Genomic DNA, 21,126 nt, shown 5'->3' with positions numbered 1-21,126 from the left:
TTTATCTTCTCACTCTCCCCTAATAAATATCATAATTTCATCCTGCGAGACCTGAAAACCCATTTCTGAAACTCCTCTGGCAACTAATACAGTAAAACAAGCCTATAAATATAAATAATTATGATAAAAAGGCATAAAATGCCAGACTTGGGTCAAACATATCCACACAGTGACACTGGCAACAAATAATTACGCAGTGTCTGAATATAGATGGAAAAAGCTGAATACAGAGCAGCTCGTTTGTTGCCCATAACTGTCAGACTCCTAATTCGGACAGGCCATATTTTATTGATAGCAGAGCAAACACAGTCATAATCCGTCCCTACCTTTCCTGCTGTGTGAAAAATCCCATCCATCCCCAGGGAAGCGAGGATGGCAAACCCAGTGGTGTGAACGTGAGGTGGAAGCAGAAAGCAGAAAGCGCAGTCCCAGCCTGTGTTTTTTACACATCATTATTGCTAAGTTCGATTTTCCAAAAGCTTTGTTTTATTTTTTTAAAGGTAACATCTTTATTTATTATTATTGTATTTATTAGTTGTTATTATTATTATTATGCAGAGATGAGATCTTTTCTCTTTTTTCCCCCTTTGATCACAGAGCAAACAGTTTGCTTTGAAAATGTTAATGGAAGTCCTGATTTAAAACATTTTTTTCTTCACTTTTTTTTTTTTTTTTTTTTTTTTTTTTTTTTTTGGCGTGTGTGTGTGTTTTTTATTTTGTTTTTTAAAACGTTGCAACAGGCAAGATCTGGGGTTCGGTTTCCTCGTCCTACATAAAGGAAGCTCCTGGAGTTCGGGCTCCTAGCCACTACTGTAGGTCCTGCCTTGCTCAGCTGTCGTCCTCTCAGTGTGGGTTCGCCGGGTGGGGTGGGAAGGTGGGTGGGAGGGGAGGAACTGGAGGGAGGGAGGGTGTTTGTCAGCTATGTCGAGTCTTGGTTAACGACTTTGCCTCCGTTCATGGTTGGTGTCCCTGAACTTTTTCTAGAGCGTCCTTGTTTTTCTCCAATTTCATGCAGCGATGGCTCTCTGTACATGCACACTGCAAACAGAAAAAACACCCGTTAGCAGCCCTGAAGTCACAGCATCACTGACCACTGTGAGTTATCTGTATGTGAGACTGACGTCCTCAGCCCAGTACAACACAAATGCAGACATATGAAGGCCTCAGCGACCCAGTGGAAGATCCTCTTACCAAGCGAGGTCTGCTATCTGTCTTTGTTGCCAGCCAGATCCTTCCAGAGGCAGGACGGAAACAAGGGATTTCTGCTTCTCCATGGGTAAGTCAGTCTAGGCTTTCTATGTTTTACTATTTTTTAATATATTATACACATAAAATAAGCACTCCAGTTCACAGCACCAGGCATTGTCTCGAGATGCTTTTACCATCCAATAGCAGGTTTGAGGATTACCTGTTCCCCAGTCCTTAATCTCTGACATGAAGACTCTGAGAGTCTTGAATCAAAGCTATGCTTGCCTCTGAGCCACCCAAACATTCTGAGTGTGAAGCTCTGGGTCCTGAAGTGGTGACTGAAGCCCATTTGGTGCCTTCAGCCAAAGCCCGAGGTCTGTTCTCAGCACTATTTCTTCCCTACCAGTCAATAGCCAAGGCAAATGTAGGGGGCCCATGTCCAAGTGGCTGTCCTTGTGTCACCGAGGTGTGCCAGTGCTTGCCCTGAGCCAGCACACCTTGATGGCTTGAGGACAGCCCAGTGGGTAACACCAAAAGGAACAGCTCTATGGAGCTCTTTGTAAATGTGGTGAGCTGTGGAAGGGATAGAAATACTGAGGCACTCCAAGGGCACATACTCTGAAGTTGAGAGCCTGAGACAGGTCCAGCCTTCAACTCTCCTACCTGCATTTTTCAAAAAATGAGGATGGAAAGAACTGATTATGCACTGCTTTATACTGTAGAACCATAGGATGGGGACAGAGCCATCGGGTTTCAGTTCAACTAGAGGAAAATTTCAAAAATTATCTGAATAGATGAAACAAATACCCCACATATAGGAAAATTTATATTTTATTTTTATAATGTTTATAACCTCCCTGATTTGCAAATAAATTCTGGCAATTAGAGGTAGGCTACAGATGACATTATTGCTCTGCATTCTACTCCTCGCTAGATAAACAGTGATAGCAGCGTGCAACAATATAGGACAGAGATAAAGTGCAGTCAACTGTGTATTAATAGGAGGGATATCTCTTTGAATGTATGAACAGTGAAAAAAATATGACTTTTCTCACAGAGTATCTTTCACACAAAGCTTTCAGAGCAGTTCAGATACACCCACACACACTGGGCCTCACAATGCATCTGGGAGACAGGGCCTGCACTGCAAACTGTCACTGCAGCACTGTTATTTGATGAATGTGAGGAAAAAAAAAAGAGAGAAAATGTGTAGCTTATCCACTGCATTTGAGCTGGCCACCATCATAACAATCTTATGTCTGCCCACAGTGCAGCCCAAGGGCCTTAACACTGGACAGAAGAAGCTTAAAGAACAACATGACGAAGGTTAGCAATGGAGGAAAGCCTGTGCTCATTTTCCTGTGTGATCTCTTAGCCCAAGCTGCACCTGCTTTGGCAGGGGGGTTGGTCTCGATGATCTCTAGAGGTCCCTTCCAACCCCTACAATTCTGTGATTCTGTGGTATTTTGATGACCCTCAGGATGCACATCACTCCTGAGACTGATCTCATTTTCTGATGTGATGCTCTCCCCTCAGAAATGTGAGTTTGTGCTGCTGGTGCACCTGTGCTCTGCCAAGTTCTGCCCCAATCCCAACTCCTTCAGCCTCTGGTCCAGGCTTGAGCCATAGGCATTTGCATGGGTCCTTCCTAAGCAGCTGTGTGTATGAAACTCAACCCCCAGCTTCCAGCCTCAGTATTCCACCTGGGCAATGGCAGATGAATTCAATGCCCAGAAGGACAGACAACGAAAAACAGAGAAATTCAAGGCACAGTCTAGGTTTTTGCATCATCACTGGCCACAGAGTCATGAATACAAATCAGGCTGCAGAAGTAAACACCAGGCAACTGAAAATTAAGGAAACCCTGTACCTAGCAAGCAAATAAGGCAGGAATTAGAGGTTAATCCTCCACTCCAGCAGATGCTGTGAGCACTGATGGGTGTAGGGCTGGAGGCTGCTCAGTGTGCTTTTAGACAGTGCTATCAAAGCCTCAGTACGAGACAGGCTGTGCCAACAAACCATGCCAGAAAACCTACAGCAGCATGAGACCTGTGTATTTTCAGTATTTAGATACACCCATATCAGTATGGTATGCAGAATTTGTATGGCACTAAATATTGCCTGGGTATTTGTACATGGATGTGTGTGCATGGGGTTGTAAGGACAGAGTGAGGCTGTGTGCACAGAGCACCAGGCAGCTTGGGAAGGATGAGCAATTTGGTGAGAACAGGCTCTCCTCCTGCTTCTCCCACCCACCCCCACCCACACACCAAACCAAATACAGCCCTTCATGTCTGCAAACCCAGCAAATGCTTTGGAGCTTCAATCAGATAATCAGCTCCTATGTCCCAGATTCTAATCAACACATCCATATTCATGCTTTAATTGGGAAGTGCCGTGAGCCTGATCTGCTGTGTGGAATTGGGAGAGTGGGAGCGGGGCTGTGCCCTGCCTGATGCCTGGAGCTCTTGGTGCAGGCTGCTCTGCATGCACAAAGAATTCTGCAAGCAGGTAGGCAGGGAGAGGTCTGGGGGGGGCCTAACAAGGTGGGGAGCATTCTCTCCAAAGACTGAAAGCACAATGGGGCTGCTATCACCCAGGCACACATGATCCTCTCTCCTATGTGATAGGGGATCGATGCCTCACTGCTGCTTTCTGAGCAAGCATCAGCACACAGCTCTTGCAGGGAAGCTGAATGCACCCTGTGCTGTCTCCCTGGGCACGGGTACTAGCCGTGCTCAGGAAGCACATAATATGCCCCAAACCCTGCATGCTTCACTTGGCATCATTGCAACAGGAAGAGGTTTGGAGGTGCCTATGTGCTCCTCACTGCCTTTCTCTAGAATACAAGGAAAAGATAATTAAAGGGGCTTAGGTATATCCACTTAGATGGCTTTCCCTGCCCTAGGTCCCAGGAGTTTGGAGGAGCTGAGGTTTTTCCAAGCATGAGGCAGAGCTCTGAGTGCCGATGCAGCAGCAGCCACGTTAGCTGATGCTCTGGTGGAGAGAATTAATTATCTGAGCAACAGCTAGGGGCAGGAGGCAGCGAGCGATTATGCACTCTTGTTTTCTGCCTCTAATTACTGTGTTCCTACCCCAGGCCCAGCTGATGCATTTCAGAGCTGTCTGAGCTGGCGGCTGCCAGGCGCTGGATGTGCAGGATGCTGCCAGATGGAGTCAGCGTGTTCAGGTGAGAGGCAGTGCAGGATGACAAATGACCAAGCAAAAGCATGGTTAAAATACAGCGCATTTGCCTTCTAATAAAATGATTAGCAGTTTGATAGATGAACAAATGAGTTAGTTATAGGGCAGAGAACATACCAAAGCCTGTCTACCTGAAAGATAGAGACTGGTAGAGTGGTAGGCCAGTCATCAACACGTCATGTTCCTAACAACTGACGCGTGTCCAAGGCCCAAGGGCTGAGGCACCAAGAGTCTGGAGTCAGGGGCAGCCCAGCTGACTCAGAAGGAGGAAGAAGGGCCAGATGTGCCACACCATATACATTGGAGCATGGAGCTCTTTTGGTAGAATAGTCTGGAAATGATGTCTTCAAGGAGAAGGAACTAAAAAACAGCAGAGCTAATTCACAAAAAACATTTGATACAGTTTTTACGTAAGGGACTGGAAGAGTCTCCCATTAGTTGAGATGGAAAAAACAAGAGGCACCGTAGATGGAAGTGTTTGTCCAGTACTAATCAATGCAGACACTTAAGGAGATTGAAATTGCTGTAAAAGATTGCTCGGTGTCCAAGTGACAATTATACCCAAGCTAATTTCTTGTGCAGTCTGGTTCGACCTATATGTCTGCACTTTAAAGGCTCATTTAGCCCAAATGATCAGCGATCAGAAATAAAAATATCAAAAGAAATGGGTTGCGTATGTGTGTTTTTAACCAAGAGTGGCCTCACACAGTACATTAACTGCTGACAAGCAGGCTGTTTGCCTTGGCTTTGCCAGCACACAGATGGGAGAGGAACTGAACGTTTCCCATTATTACTCACTGCATTTTTTTTTTTTTTTTGTGCTTTTATATTGATTAAGCTTGGTGCGATTTTCAAAAACAAACAAGCACATCCTACCTCCATTAGACCAAACCTAACCCCTTGTGCAAACCAAACGCAGAAACCCTTCCAGTGGCTTTGCACAGAACAGCCCCAGCATCTGCCAAGCTACAGGAGACAAAGAACTCTGCAGGATTAGCACAGCATAGAACTGTATATATGAATGCACACCCAGACAGAACTGTGTATGTACATATGTATATATATATATACACACACACACACGTACATACTTTATATATATATATGAAGTTCCTTTGGAGGACATTTCATACTTATTCATTAGCTTACTGGCCATTTGCAATTCTGAGAAAAGAGCTGCCAAATTCAGAAAGCAGTATGAAGCAACAGGAGTCAATGCTCCAGGAGCAATCTGGGCTTTTCTGTGATTCCTTTTCCTGCAAATGTTCCCTTCACTGAGCTGCTGCATAATTTTTCTGTGCACAGCAATCAGCTGGGAAGTTTCAGCTCAGAGATAATTGCCATTGAAGTGGTGGGTGAAGTGATTCCTAGCACTGCATACGGTAGCACTCCTTTCCACAGGACCCGAATCCTCTGTGCATACATCACCGTGTCAGCATTGTGTCACAGTGTTAATGCTGATGGTGGGACCTGAGCAAAAGCAAACCCGTGTACGTACTGCAGATGGAAGCAGCACAGCACCACCCTGAAAAAGCAGCAAAGCACACACGCTGGGGCATGCTGCGGTGCTCAGCAGAAGGGACATGCAAATACAGCAGGAGAGTGCTTTCAATCGTTCCTTCTAGTCATGTCAAAGAGAAAGATGCTGTTAAACCAGGGCAGAAGTTGCCCCTTTTCTCTCACATCTCCACTTGCAAGCTCTGCTTGCTGAGACTTTGATGGATGCAGCACAGACAAGTCACGTGGAGCTGAGCACGTTTTACTCCAGCCCTCTGCTACTGACAGTGAATCTTGAGCTTGGGAACAGAGCCCTCCGTCTGGAGCCATAGTCCCAGACAGCTGAACGCTTTGGGAAGCTGACACGTGCCCAGGCTTGGGCAGCTGCCAGCTCTTTGATGCAGCAGAGGCTGCCTGCAAAGCATGTGGAGGAGGGAAGGGGTGGAGGAGCCCTTCATTTGGCTGCCAACTTCCAAAGCGTTCACTCGCTCAGGAGGTTATGTGACAGCTGTGATTGAAGCGAGCGTGGGAGGAGGCAACTGCAGGAAAGGGAAGCTCTCGGGCTGGGTTTGGCTTTTCAAAATGAAAGCTGGAGCCACGCTTGCTGCAATGAGAACTCTGCTGCAGCCAGGCACCTCTGTTATGGTGAAACCTGCTGTGAGGAGAGCCGCAGGAATGGCCTACTTTACTTTAACATGCATGCAGAAGACAACTACTGAGCCATTCAACAGACACCACACATGCTGCACTGGGGAAGAAATCTGGATTCCAAGGCTCTGCTCAGTGCCAACAGCCAGCCAGATAGCAAAGAGCTATCAGAAGGAGCTAGCTGGGACAGCTAGCACCTGTAAAAGCCTCTTCCTAGCCATGGCAGGAGAGGAATGGAACCCAAGCTCTTGCTGAAGCAGGCCCTGGTCTTCAGCAGGAACCAAAGCTGAGGAAGCCAGCCCTGCTGCTGCCTCCAATTGGCTCCCAGCTGCAGAAAAGTCACTGAGAACAAGCACAGGAGAAGCACACCTGTGGCATTCTCTGTTCATCCAACACCTCCATCTTCTGTGCAAAGGTTGCAAATGCCTGTGAATGCAAAGCTGAATTTCTCTTGAATTTACTAGTAACAGAAAAGGAACAATTGCTTGTTTCCAAAATCAAATTAGTACCTGATAAGGACTAAGCTCGTTACCAGCCCATAAAAAATGCCATGGCATGAGCCCATGGCACACTTCAACATTGTACTGTCAGTAAACGGGCAAAAATTCAACTCCACTACTTCCACCGAAGCCTCAGGCTGTGATAACATGCAGAGTTTTTTTTACATGAGATGGAAAATGAATGAAATGCAAGCAGCGCAGCCCAGCACTCCAGAAGTGCTCCCCAGCACCCCAATCCATGCAGCCCCAAATCTGCACCTACCAACTCACCCACCCTCCACACCACATGGATGGAAGGAGAGATTCCATACCTTCAATGGGTTTGGGTACAAAATGTGATGAGGGTTTGGTTTTTTTCACCCGGTTTCCCTTCATAATTTGACCTTCTTTATTGAGTCCCAGGAACCACGCTCGTCCAGATTCTTGCTGCCGATACAGCGTGGAAGAATAAATAACATAGTAGTTTTCAAAGACAGATTCCTTAAATTTGCACTCTGGTGTGAAAACATCCTGCAGTGAAAGAGAGAAAGAGACAGAGAGGGAAGAAAAAGCGGTGGAAAGAATTATCACTGATTTCCTGAATTAGGCATCACTGAGTGATACACGACAGTCATGCACTGCAGTCAGTTTAACAATAGAAAACAACAGGCATCAGCAACAGTACTCATCCAGAAAACTCCCCACTGAAAAAGAAGGCTTCGTTTCCCTGACAGGGCAGAGATGTGGTTTACAAAACCACCCACAGTGAACAGGCTTGAGAAATGTGCAGAAGTCAAGAATTTGTGTCCCAGCAAGCTCTCAAATCCAGCCAGAGCAATGCCCTTGTTTGTGTGACTTACTGTGAAGCATATATGCTCTCCCAGGTCTCATCTACAAGGACTTGGGCTGAAGTACTACACAAAAAACAAACAAACAAAAAACAAAAAACAGAGCTGGGAAGCAAAGAAACAGCCTTGCTGCTTACTGCTGCTTACTGCTGCTTCCAGGGCATCCCACTGGTTTTGCTCTTGCCTTCTGCATGATGGGCAAGAAATGTGCAACATGCAGTGCCTAAAACACTGAGCCTTCTATAAATACTTCCAGGCAAAAGGCAGCTTGTCAGGATCAGGTAAGTGGATATGGAGAGATGGGAGTACAAAAATCAAGTAACAAACTTGTTTTCAAAAAGGGCAGGAGGAAATGCTGGCACAAAGCTTGAAAATCTTTTGATAAAGATGTAAATTCAGACACAGAGAATTGGTCTGGTACCTTGCTGTGTCCTGCAAACTTCTCAAGGTTTTTACAACAGGGAAATAACATTAAGCCTCTTCAAAAAGAGCTGGCTGCCCGTGGGACTCTGCCAGCAGCTCCCAACTCTTCACTGAGACAGACATCAGTTACTGGTCTGAGGTGGGTTCTTTTTCCCAGACTTAAATGAAAATTTATCCTAGTCAAGCAAATGCTCCCATCGGGTTTCTTAAAATTATGATATTTTTTGCAGAAAAAACCCACAACCAGCCAAATAAACAAACCAACAAAGCCAAAATTACACAAAAGCCCCTCAAACGATGATGAATTAGCTTTTCTAAAGCTAATATATGTTTCATCTTGCACAACCCAGGCAAAGCATCTTGGAGGCCCAGGAGGAAGGCAGTGCTGCTGCAGGACAGCAATGCTCCCTTCCCAGGCCACTGCCACTCAGAGTTCTTAGGGAGCTTCCCTATCCTCGCTAATGGAAAACCCACGACCAACATCCGAGCAAAGCATCTGGAGTAATGCCACACGTTTACTGCAGACCTCATTTTTAGAGTGAACATTTTGAACATTCAGCAACATTCAGGCATGTATTCCCCAGTGCTCCAGGGGTTATATAAAGTGTTGCTGGCCTGACAATAAATCCCGTGTGTGGCAGACCTGCGGAGCCGGGCAGGCTTGAAACCACCAAAGATAAAGCACAGAGTATAAAGCGCAGAGCTGTGCTGCACTTGTGAAGCTTGCATCAATTAGCACTATGTGCATAAAAACACTTTCAGCCCAATGGATTGTTTCGCCCCTTATCTAAGGGAGTCTTCCTTGCTGGAGAAATATCTTAAGAAGAGGGAGTGAAACAAGTTGAGGGAGATCTGGATGACTTAGGGCACTATAGCACAGAGCTTAAAGTAGTCTTCCAGAAGATCATTGTTTAAGCACTCCTCAAATCTGCTCTTTATCTGCAGGCTGCGCCTGGCTGCAGATGTGCTCACCCGGAGCCAACACCCAGCCCACATGGCTTTCATCTGGGCCAGCCAGGCAGCAAACCCCATGATGGATGGGAGCATCTCTGCAACCATGTTGGGCCCTCAGCCCCTTTACCACATCCTGGCTGCCCCACCAGTATAAATGTTTTTGCAAAATTCTCCTTATCTGAACTGGAAAGTTTTTACTTGGGGAAAGGTAACCACTGACTCCCCCAGAATAAGGGATTTGCCAAGGACAGGAGTTGCACTAGACAACTTTTAAAGGGTTCCTTCCAACTCAAATGACCTACGATTCTATGATATATTTGGATTTTCAATGTTTGTTTTAATTTCAACGTGGAACAAAGACGGTTTTTCATTCTCAATGAAGCAGAAATATAAAAACTACTGCATATTGTAATTGTGGTTATAGAAAGAAAACGATATCTAGATTTTCATTTAAAAGTGATTTAAGATCAAGTGTTCATGTAAACACATTTTAAAATTATCATTATGTAATATTATTTTCTGATATACAGCAGTAGTTCATGAAATCACGTCATGCCACATATCCACTTAGAATCAGAGAATCACAGAATCATGAAGGTTGGAAAAGACCTTAAGATCATCCAATTCAACCATCCACCTACCACCAATACTGCCCACTGCCCACATCCCTCAGTGTCACATTTTCATGGTTTTCAAACACCTCTAGGGATGGTGACTCCATCATCTCCCTGGGCAGCCTCTCCCAGTGCACCACCACTCTTACAGAGAAGTTTTTCTTAATATCCAACCTGAACCTTCCCTGGCACAACTTGAAGCCATTCCTTCTTGACCTATCACCATTAATGTACCATTAAAGAAGCAAAATTATGTTATTTTTGAAGTGGACATTTTTAATGAAGACATAAAAAATAAAGCAGAAATAGTGATTTTCATTATGTGTTTAATCTCCCCTGAAATGACTCAAGCAAATAAACCTTTTTGATTGTTTCTGTGATTTGGCTGGTTGCTTCTTCACCCCCTATAAATTAGCTGAAATATGGCAACGCCATCAAAACACAGTTCTCTCCATTACGTAGGTTTAAGAAAACCCAGCAGAGTTCTAGTTAAATGACAGCATTTGTATTCACTATTGTTATTTTTCTTATTACATACAACACCCCGTTAGCAACAGATGCCACACAGGGACAAACACACGCTATGGTGCAATTCCTTGTACTGCCTTATTGACAACCCCTATGGTCTTCACAGAAAAGAGACGGGGCAGACAAGCAGCATACAGGGCACTCTGCCAAGGGGATTCTGCATGCATCCTTATGTTTTTCTTCATTGATACCTCCTTGGTGGCCAATGTCTAGCCTCCATAGTTTACCAGGCATGGCTATGTCGTGTCACTTGGTTCCTGCCCATATCTCTTACTTTGTGCCTCCCCATAATGAAAGGATCTTGGGATATTAATGGCAGAACCTACCTACAAGCTTTACTGTCAAAATTAATTGTGGCAATTATGTCAAATCAGGTGGGAATTGCTGGTTCAGTTATCTTGAGCTGAGAAGAGCTTGGAAGAAAGCAGAGTGTAGGTGAACAGGACAGACTTCACACTAACAGTTCTGAGCAGGAATCGCTGCATGGGCTGAAATCAGAGATAACTGAAGGTCGTTTGGGAAAACCACTAAATTATTGTCCAGATCTTTATGTTTGTTTTGGTTTTTAAGATTATTTCAGTGTTAATTAAATGTGCTAGATGGGGAGACCCCATCTAGCAAAGAGTAAAAGCAGCAAAGGGACCCCCAGGCTGTCCCCCTGCAACCTCCTCCAGAACTAATGGTATAGGTATAGTATTCTTGACTAAATTATTTTTGGGGTAGAAAGTAAATAAACACATTTATTTTTTCACTGTTTGGAGATTATGAGACTGAGACATTTTGTTAAATATCAACAGATACTGTGGGAAGTGATTTGAAAGAGCAGATTTTTTTTTTTTTTTTTTAATTGTTAAACTAAAAACTTGCATGAAATATTTGCACAAGAAATGTTAGCAATTTACATGCAAAATGAATAGAATTTGCCTGCAACTTGCTTTCTGTATCTCTACCCAAATGCTTGTACAAGAGGCAATTCCACTAAGACAGAGTAATTAGACTTGCTTTGAAAAACAAACACAGACCTCATTTGTGCTAACTCTAGCTTGATTGGAAATTTCACAGCTTAGGAAAAAAGTAAAATGGCATCTATCACGTACAAAATTAGGGAGACTACATTCAATGACACTTTGAAACACAGAAAGTAGCTGAATGGATGTAACTGGCATTTTGATTTTTGTTCTTAGTGCAACAGACATGCTCAGAGAGGGTGTAAGGTACCATGGTTTGCCCCAACAGCTATTCCTGTTTTAGAAAAATACAATGTTTAATTTATCCTTGACCCCAACAGTGTCTCCTGCCATCTGCAGATGGAAATGTGGACTTCCAGGCATAAACCCTGGAGGAAGCAAAGAGTATTCTGGGAGTGCACAGCTACCCTTGGATATCTCAGCTCCTTCAAAATATGCCATCCCAGTGGTGTCACAATCCTGGTACTGCTCCAATGAAGCAGCTGCTCTTTTTTTTTTTCTTCTTCTTCTTTTTTCTTTTTCCTGAATATCTCCTTTTATTATAACTCAGAATATAATAGCAAATATACACATTCACACACAAAGCCAACGACTTAATAAATTTAGTTAGCGAAACAAGCAGCAATAAAAGAAAAAGCCCATTCTGCAAGTAGTTTGTGCTACAGTTTAGGAAGAGAATGTTAATTATGACTGCAGAAATACCTAGCCAACACACTCCCAGAGTAACAGTTTCCCTTTTTTACAGCACACATGGGTTTCTTTTTTATGTTCTGCACAATTACTGAGCCAGGTCTTCAGATGGGATAAAAGCCCTTAACTGCACCAAAACCTACATATGGCAAAGATTTCCTCCTAGAGAATATGACTCAGGATGTTTACTGGTGTGTGTTTAGATTTGAGAGTTCAAAGTCCATCAAAGTCAATTAAAATATATTTTGCTCTCTACAGCTCCATGAAAGGAGGTTGTAGGAAGGTGATGGCCTTACTCCTGGTCTATTCTCCAAGAAGAGGTGATGGCCTTACGTTGTGGCAGGGGAAGTTCAGGTTGGATATTAGGAAAAATTCTCTGTAAGAGTGGCAGTGCGCTGGCACAGGCTGCCCAGAGACATGGAGGAATCACTGTCCTTGAGGCTGTTCAAGAGATGTGGAGATGTGTACTTAGGGACTTGGTTTAATGGGTAATATCGGTGCTAGATGGACAGTTGGACTAGGTGATCTTGGCAATCTTTTCCAAACTTAATGATTCTACGATTCTATAGCTCTATGTTTATGGAATCACAGCACTGCTATCAACATTGCATTGTGGTTGTGGAGGCAGCCCACGGAACACTCGGATTACGTTCACTCAGTCTGCACAAGTATTGTTCTATCCCAAGGGAGAGGACAGCACTGCAGCAGAGCACCTGGGGTTCCTTAAAAACCCACTTCATGTTCCCCACTGACCTCAACCAGAGCAAGGTTTAATCAACGCCCCTTTGATGCCACGAGCACAGAGAAGGTCATCACAGGTATCAGTGTGCATCAATCTGAGTGGATAAACAAAGACACTGGATTCCCACAGACATGTGAGATCCCAGATGAAACGTCAATATCCAACTCCCATTTAAAGGTGTGACAATTCTTTGAATACCTGGGATTTTGTGACCACAAATCTCATACCACAGCACTTGTCCTGGCAGGCTCTTATTCCCAAGACATGTAGGCCCTGTCCACAGGATAAGCCCCACCGAGACTACAGAAGTGTACTGCTCCATGTAGCTTACACCATGGCCTAGGGTTGCCTCTGCCTGGAAATGCTTTAAAATAACTGTAGCTGAGCTCTCTCTTGGCATGTGATCAAGAATTGCAAAACTGCATCCAAACTTTACATCTCATCCCATCTTTGTCCAGATGGCAGGTGATATTCACTGTTCACACTCCACTTTTCCTCCCCCTTCTAGCTCCGTAAGAGATTGGTGACAAGCCTTCCTGGTGGCCTTTTAGAAGTAGGAGAGAACAGATAAGTTTTAAAATAACAAGCTGCTACATGGGAGCACACAGCCCTGCTACAGAGTAGATGTACTTGAGGAAACAATATGGTTATCTACAAGTATTCTGGCTCTTTCTGAACCATCTGTTGGTCGAAGGGAGCACATTTTCACATAAATCCCCATCTATGCCATTCTGATTCCCAGCTCTCACAGCTGGGAAGCAACATTAAGTAGCAATCCAACTTACTGCCCCTGAAAACCATAACAAAGCGGCTAATTACTCTTACTTTTGTGGGAAAAGTCTGTGTTCAGGGTACGTATGTGTTGTGTTGGCTTCACTTGAAGCCCCCAGACCTACAGCAGATTTTGCGTGACATGCCAAGCTCCATCCTGCTCCAGCTGGATGGTTACCCAGATCAAAAAGGGGTTGTACAGATCCACATGAGCCATGGTCTCACATCTGGAAAATCTATGAGTTTTTGAGAGTCAAATTCAGACCCCTGCATCCCACTATACCTCTGTGTTGCGCTCTTCTGCTTTCAGTTCTTGGCCAGCCCACTGCACAGACACATTTTTACTAAATGCTTTATAAAGGTAAATATGCACAGATTCCCTGCACTGGCCTTTGGCGGCTGCTCATGCAATCCTGATAGGAACACGGCTTTCAATTTAATGAGTGCTGACAAGAACATAACTCAGGATGATTCTTCAAGCTAGGTTGCTCCCTTCCATGCCTCCCAGGAGAGCCTGAGTGAGAGAAGAGGCTCCAAGAGAAAGATTTGAGCACAGAAAACTGAGCAGCTCTGTGTACAATGTCATCTTGGAAAGGCTGCACGGTGAGCAATGCACAGATGGGACACACATGAAAAGTGACACGTTTTGTCTGATGCTATGCTTTTTGTTATTGATGAACCCCAAATTCAAATTTATGGTTGGATGAAATAACTTTACATCATTTCTTTTCAAATTATTAGCTAGATTTGGATTTTAATTGATTGGTTTGTTCTCCGATCTTGGGCCTTATTTCAAGTTAGAACTGTAAAGCCTTAAAGTGTGGAGCTGTTAAGCAGTGATCACAGCATAGCTCATTCACATGGCATGTGGCCCATCTAGTTCAGCATCGCTCTTCTAGAAAAGCAACTGATTCCTACAAGTGGGGGTTTTGGGCAGCATTGGTGCCACTTTCCTGGCGGCCTGGAGATCTGGTGAAACTCCAGTATCGTATTATCTAGGAATTCCGTATCACCTATCGTCTTCTCTGCATTCTGTTTTTCTGACAAAGTGTTTGGAATTGGTGACATTCCCATCAGCTCCGCTTTACTCCAGAGCAGTATCCAGAAATACATTTATGCACTCAAAGGTAACGATCATGAGACAAGATGGGACAAGATGAAGATATGTTAGTTGCGTACAAGAAAAACAGACTTCCTAAATTAGCATCTCACAGCCTCATCTGCTACTGCCCAAAATAACCATGAAGAAAAATAATAATGTAAGAACCCTAGAAACACAGCCAGATGGGATGCTTTGAATCTGTCATCTCTCTATGGGCACAGAGAGTTTCCTGGCATCAATTTCAGCCTGGGCAGAGGACATGATAAGTTGACTTGGGGCCTCTGGTCACTTTTGCAACATTGCTATTTTTACTACCGTTGATAATAATAACAATGATGTATTAAACTAAAATAATGATCACACATTTTCCAACACAACACTATTTTATCCTGGTAGGAAGAAGAAGCCCTCGGTGGAAAACTAGCAGTAAGTATTAGATTTATCGTATTATTATTCATACTAAAACTATCTTGGAAGACACAAACCACAGTAACAGTGCTACAGGATTCAATAAAAACACCCTCACCTAGGCAGAAGGAAGACCTTTTGTTTTCTACATTTTTTGTGCAGAGGTCTAGAACACTGGAAGACTTGCTTAGCCTTCTGTAAAACACGACGCGTCAGAGCTAACTGAGAAACTTATTTCCCCCAGGTTCCTGTTCATTTTCTTAGGCAAAGGCCCTCTCTTTCTGACATAAATGAAGTAATACAGCTATAACAACACGAGGGAGAAGGGGACCACAGCAAGCCCCAGCCCTTGTCAGGCAGACTCTGCAGACACAGATGAGAGGTGCTTGCCCTCACCCCAGAAGCACAGCCGGACGCTGAGCACAGGTCTGAAGAAAGGAGAAGGCTTTAGCACAATTTTCTGTCTACTTCATTTTTTGAAGTAACACGTAACATGGGCAGGAGATAAGAGGACTTGCCAAGGAGCTCGCCAGGCCTATTACAACCGTAAGCTGGTGATGTACTGAGATAGACTCTTTGCTTGGACTCTTAAATTCAAACCGCAGGACGCAGTGGAAGCACACCATCACTGACACATGCCCTATCTTCTCTAATGCTGAGGAGATCTGCCCTGCATTAAACCAATTTCAGAGCTGTCATGACCAGAGCTGGAAATTCAATTTCTTTGCTGCTAAAACTTCCATCCTGAAAAGGAGTAGTGCTAGATGATTAATATTTTGACAGCATGCTGACAGGTTGGCTACAACTGGCCAATTAACCACAAGCCCTCTGGTCTAAAGGCATCAGCTGAGGCTGGGCTGAGCTGTTGTTGGACAGGCTGCATCTCACAACCACAAAGAAATGTTAGGAAGTGTGAATATTCATGTGGCGTTTGCCTCCCCCTCGTTACAGCTGCTGCGGTGCCTACGCAGAGAAAAGGAAAGGCTTGTGGCATATTCTTGGGTTGGGGCCAGTTTTGCTGCCCACCAGGAGGACTGAAGGGAATCCACCAAGGCCTCCAAGCCTCTGTCTCAGCATGGTTTCTGATGACCAAGCCAGCCAAATAAAAGGCCAAGCTGCTTCCCTAATAACTGCCAGGTCTACCCTCTCTGCCCTACTCCTGCTGGGGGCTGCTCTATCTGCAGCCAAGCAAAGCACGTGTCCAACGCTTCAAATCCCTCTGCTCATCATCCAGCACCGCCCATCTGGGATATGTCTACAAAGGCAGAGGGGTTTCAGGCATGTTTCTGTTGGGTCTCAGTATTGTTTATTGCAAGTGGAAACAATCTGTTGGCAAACACCTACCCTGTCAGCGAAGCACTGACTTTAAGTTCTGACAGCAGGTTCTTCTACTGGTCCCGAGTCCTCCAGACTCTGTGTCCTTGAGCCAGAGACTTCGGACTACTGTCTCATCTAAAATTCTTTAAACTGCTCATTGTGTATGAAGAGCCTGTCTTTGGCTGCATACAACAAAAGGGATATTCAGCCTGAGGAATGAATGAGACTCAGCTCCCAAGAACATTTTTGGGTGAGAGAGGAGAAATAAGTGTTTGGCACAAAATGCAGACAGCCCTTTGTTCATTTATTTCCTGGGAATTCAGAAAATCAGCCAACTCTGCTGTGATAGAAATCCCATCCATATATTGACCACACTATCTCTGCTTAGCCTGAAAGAGCTGACAAATCTCACAGCCTATAACTGTGGCCAGGCTTACTTATACCTTGAATAGATTTCCACAATATGTATGTACTGACAGCCTGACTTTTTTTTTTTTTTTTGCTGTTACTTTAATTTTTATGTGAAATAACCCGTGGACAATGCACGCACATTTTGAATGGACTCAAACTGTGCCACTGCTTAGATCAGACTGTTCCACTTCATGCAGCCAAGTGACCCATTGCAGCTGACTCTTTGCTTCCCAGGAATCAGACAGATGGAAGTATATCATTAGGAATTTTGCAGCAGTGGCTATAGTGAAATTTTTCACTCTGTTGAACACTTTGCTAGAGAACTCAGATTGGCTTTGGCATCTGATTCTGTTCAGAAGCCAACTAATGACTGCAACTTCCAATCTAAGATAATATAGTCACTCTAGAGAGAGTAATATAATACAGCAACTCTATTTGGCACAATGCACAGTAAAGCAGGAGATAATTTTACCCTGTTGCTAACGTATAGAAGACTCTAAAATTATCTTCAAATTATATGACCCAAAACACATCAACAAAGCAACCCAGAATTAAAAATTGGTGTATCTCATTTATAGCTGTGCAGCTCACAGTCTCAGTGAATCTAGGGTTTCTCTTCATCACTGTGTGCATTTGACTCTAGTTGACATGCTCTTTGTCTACAGTGCCGGACCAAGTGGGTAGAGTGAAACTGCTGGTGGTGAGGACTGTTTGGCATTTGCACCGTTCACATTTCAGGATGGGTTCGGCTGCCTGTCTGCCACCGGCCCACGTAGACCAAACATCTGACACATTAGAGGCACTCCTGGGGGTACCCTTCAGTTTGGCATCATCCAAAAGGAGTCCAGACTGCACTCTGTGATGCGATCCAAAGAGCGGCATGTGAGTGTAATTGGAGGATTTGCTCTACAAGTGCACTCCTGATCTATCCAAAACACTAAGCCTTCCAAAAAGCACTTCCTACCAACATCCATTACGAGAAGGAACCATGTTAGCAGTAGCAAGAAAAGAGGTCATTTGTTGAGCCTGTCCATTTGAATATCAGTACATTGCTAGCAGAAAGCCAGGAGTTGACCACATGTCACACTTGGATCCTTCACAGATCTGAAAATGCTTCTCTTAATGTGATAAGTTTTAAGGAAATCTAATGGTTGATGTGTTCTAATGAACACATTTGGAAGGGAAGGAAAGCTCAGGCTTTCCTGACTGTATCACTGGAGAAGGAACAAGTCACCATCTGCTTTCTTCTGTGCTACTCCAGAGCAGAGGAAAAAAAAACAAGACAGAAGAGAAACCATTTGTTCATCAACATAACAGTCCTTTCTTGATATCCACAATATTTCATAGTTTTCATATGTTTTCACTAATGCTGAGTCCTGAATCATTAACGCAGAAACAAGAGCAGAAATGGATCTTCTACGAAGCACTAAAGCTGGACTACACACTCTGTTCAAGGAATAAACACTGATTCATGAATGTTTCAATTAAAATGGATATTTCATAATAAGGGAAATGAAGGAGAAGATTAGAAGTCCTGTGGGAACGTAATGACTGCTGCCTGGAGCAAGAGACACAAAGATAACCTGAAATCCCAAGGTGTCTGATTTAACCAATAGCTGGGACCTCATGCAAGCAAAATGATTAAGCAAAACTCTATTATCTAACGATGTACTCATACTAATGGACCTGAACAGTCACCTATGCTTCTACAGTCCATAGCATTGGGCTCAGCAACAGGCACGCAGTGTCCCACACCATTCAAAACTGTCACCCCGGGCAACGAACAGCACGTCCACAAGCCACTGTCAGCATATTTCTTGAATGTGAAACAACACAAAACCATTTGGAAGGTGAAAACCTGCGATGCAGAAATTCAATCAAAAAGTGGAATCATTGGACTTATAGAATCACTAGTTTTATACTACCACAGCTCTACTGACCCATCTGAAGCATAGCAGCACATTGCTTGGAATACACAGAAAGTGACAGCACCATTGGGATCATTTTACTTAGAAGAGGGCAGTAAAAAAAAATACAAGGCACGGGAGGCACAAAAGAAAAATAATGAGAGCTGTGAAATTTTACTTTTTAAGTCAGTCATAAAAAATAAGCTTTCAACTGACAAGGATGCTTTCAGAAGTCTGCTTTCTAAATTTAACTTTGATATTGAAAAGTCTCGGCTTTTGTTCTTTTTGTTCTTTTTTTCTTCGTTAGTGTAAACTTGATAAAAAAAAAACGAGGCGTGATAATGCTGGTGCTACACATTTTCAAAAGCCATTTTTTAGCTTTAGCCTCTTCAGAGGGTGCAGATAACATTCATATAGATACAAAGCCATTGCAAAAAGACTGTTCCTTAAGAGCAAAGCTGGCTGCAGGGTTTAATATGATGGGAGCTGAGATTCATAATCAACAGCATTCACATTAATAGCCATTAAGTTACTTATTCCTATCAGGCTCTGGAAGCCTGCAGAAAGACTAGGTTGTTCTGAAAGGCTCAACTCTCAAAAACTTTGTTATATGCCTTATTTTCAGTTAATATTTTATAACCCCCTGATTTCTTGCTTTCATGGTGCAAGGCTTTTCCAGAAGCCCACTGCCACATGCTGTCCTCTGGGCGTTGGATTGAATGATCTCAATGGTCTTTTCCAACCCTAATAATTCTATGATATTCCATAAAAGCACAAAGCAGCCCTCACACCTTCCCTGTGAGGAACAACCAGCAGGACCATGAAAAAAAACACAACCTGAGCTGCAAAAGATGCCAACAAAGTGGTATTTCACCCTAAAAAGACTCCAGCCTTTTTTTCCCTACTTGTGTCCTGAGCCCTACTGCTGACCTTGAGCTGTTTAATTACCTCCATAACTAAATTACACTGTAGCAGAACTTAATTATGCAATTACATAATGAACTATGGTTTTGCTCTTGGTCTTCTATGCAAAGCCACCTTTGAAGAGTGCGATAAAAAGGGCAATTATTACAAAAGGCCAAACCAGTACCATGTACCAATTACTGGGCACAACGCAGGGACAACAACCTCTGGCAGCCCCAATCCATCTATGATCATTGGCTGGGTGTTGCTAGACTCATATGGGCAGTTTGGTGGGTCAGGAGCATGGTAACTCCTTAATACCACAAGTAAGTGTGATGGTGCCATCTGATGCCTTTTAGCAGAGTACCTGAGTACTTCTAGGAACAGAGGAAGCCCCACTTCAGCGTGCATGTAAGGGACATGGAGAAAAGAGGTTGGTTGCATACGATCCTTGGATCCGTCACAGTCAGTACATGGATTTTCTGAATCACAGACCAGTGCTTTCAGCATAAAGAAGGGTTCGGGGTAGTCTGGGAAGGCACTGTCATATCAGCACTGAGTCACCACATTGCTATGGCCTGTCCCTTCTGTCTGACTCCAGCAGAAGTATCATCAATGAAAGGGAATCATGAAGTTGTCAAGCAGCAATGCTGAACACAGACACATCAAAAAGCCCTGAAAGGTCCATGGAAATGAATTCCCTATCATTGTCAGCAGCTTCTCTCTTTGCAAAGATAAATAGCTTTTTATGTATGCAGTATATGTTTTAGCATGTACTCTACAGCTGACAATGTTCAGCCTCCAGTGTAACTTGTCAAAACCTGATATGCCTTTCCTTAATCAATGTGGCAAGCTCCTGAACACCATGAGCTTCAAGCAGTGGGCTGTTGTCCCTGCAGGCAAGAGAGCAAAGTGAGCTGTCATTCTTGCTGCCGTACTTCCACGCATGCATTTTCCAGCCATCAACAGCCAAAACAGAGCTGGATGCAGCTCACAGCTTCACCAGTACCACCACTCTGAGCTGTCGCTCTTCAAGAGGCCCTGGGACAGGGCACTGCCCCATCCCTTGTCTCAATGTGAAGAACACAAATGAGAGAAAGAGATGACGGGCAATGTAGGATGGCTGCAGTGCTTCAAGGGCCCTTCCTCATCCCAGTTCTAATTAGGCTGTTTCACACTGTTCATTTTAAGCTGAATAGGATTAAGATCTTTTAGGCTACATCCCAGCCCAAGTCACTCATAAAGCAAATTCTCCCTGTACTAGCTGTTCCACATCCCTTTGCAGTGCTGAGGCAAAGCATGAATACAGACAGACAGTAACCAGCACATTGTACAGTTAGGAATATTTGTTCTTAGATATCCAGGGGAATTGCTGAAACCAGACAATTTCTGAAAATATGACCACCACAGAGCAGCTGGGAACACCTGAGGTGTGGCTGAGATCCCTCAGCTCCAGGAGCCATTTGGAAGCTATAAAGGTGTGCACTCAGGACAGGGCACTGGGGAGATGCGTCTGCATTCACA

At 44.0% G+C, this 21,126-nt stretch overlaps 1 protein-coding gene across 2 annotated transcripts in view; it reads right to left on the bottom strand.

Annotated features, from left to right (window-relative positions):
- Positions 1-463: 463 nt before the first annotated feature.
- FGF12 (fibroblast growth factor 12) overlaps positions 464-21,126 on the bottom strand; it is a 189,371-nt gene continuing 168,708 nt past the window's right edge. For both annotated transcript variants that reach the window (XM_085232429.1, XM_085232428.1), the window contains 2 exons: positions 7,349-7,547; positions 464-1,038 (listed from right to left, as the gene is read on the bottom strand). In XM_085232429.1, coding sequence (XP_085088555.1) covers positions 920-1,038; positions 7,349-7,547 — 318 coding nt within the window. In that variant the 3' untranslated portion in view covers positions 464-919. The remainder of the gene's footprint in view (positions 1,039-7,348; positions 7,548-21,126) is intronic.

This window comes from Meleagris gallopavo, chromosome 11 (genome assembly GCF_905368555.1).
Source record: "Meleagris gallopavo chromosome 11, MGAL_WU_HG_1.1, whole genome shotgun sequence".
NCBI lineage: Eukaryota > Metazoa > Chordata > Aves > Galliformes > Phasianidae > Meleagris > Meleagris gallopavo.
This window is presented reverse-complemented; position numbering and strand designations above follow the sequence as displayed.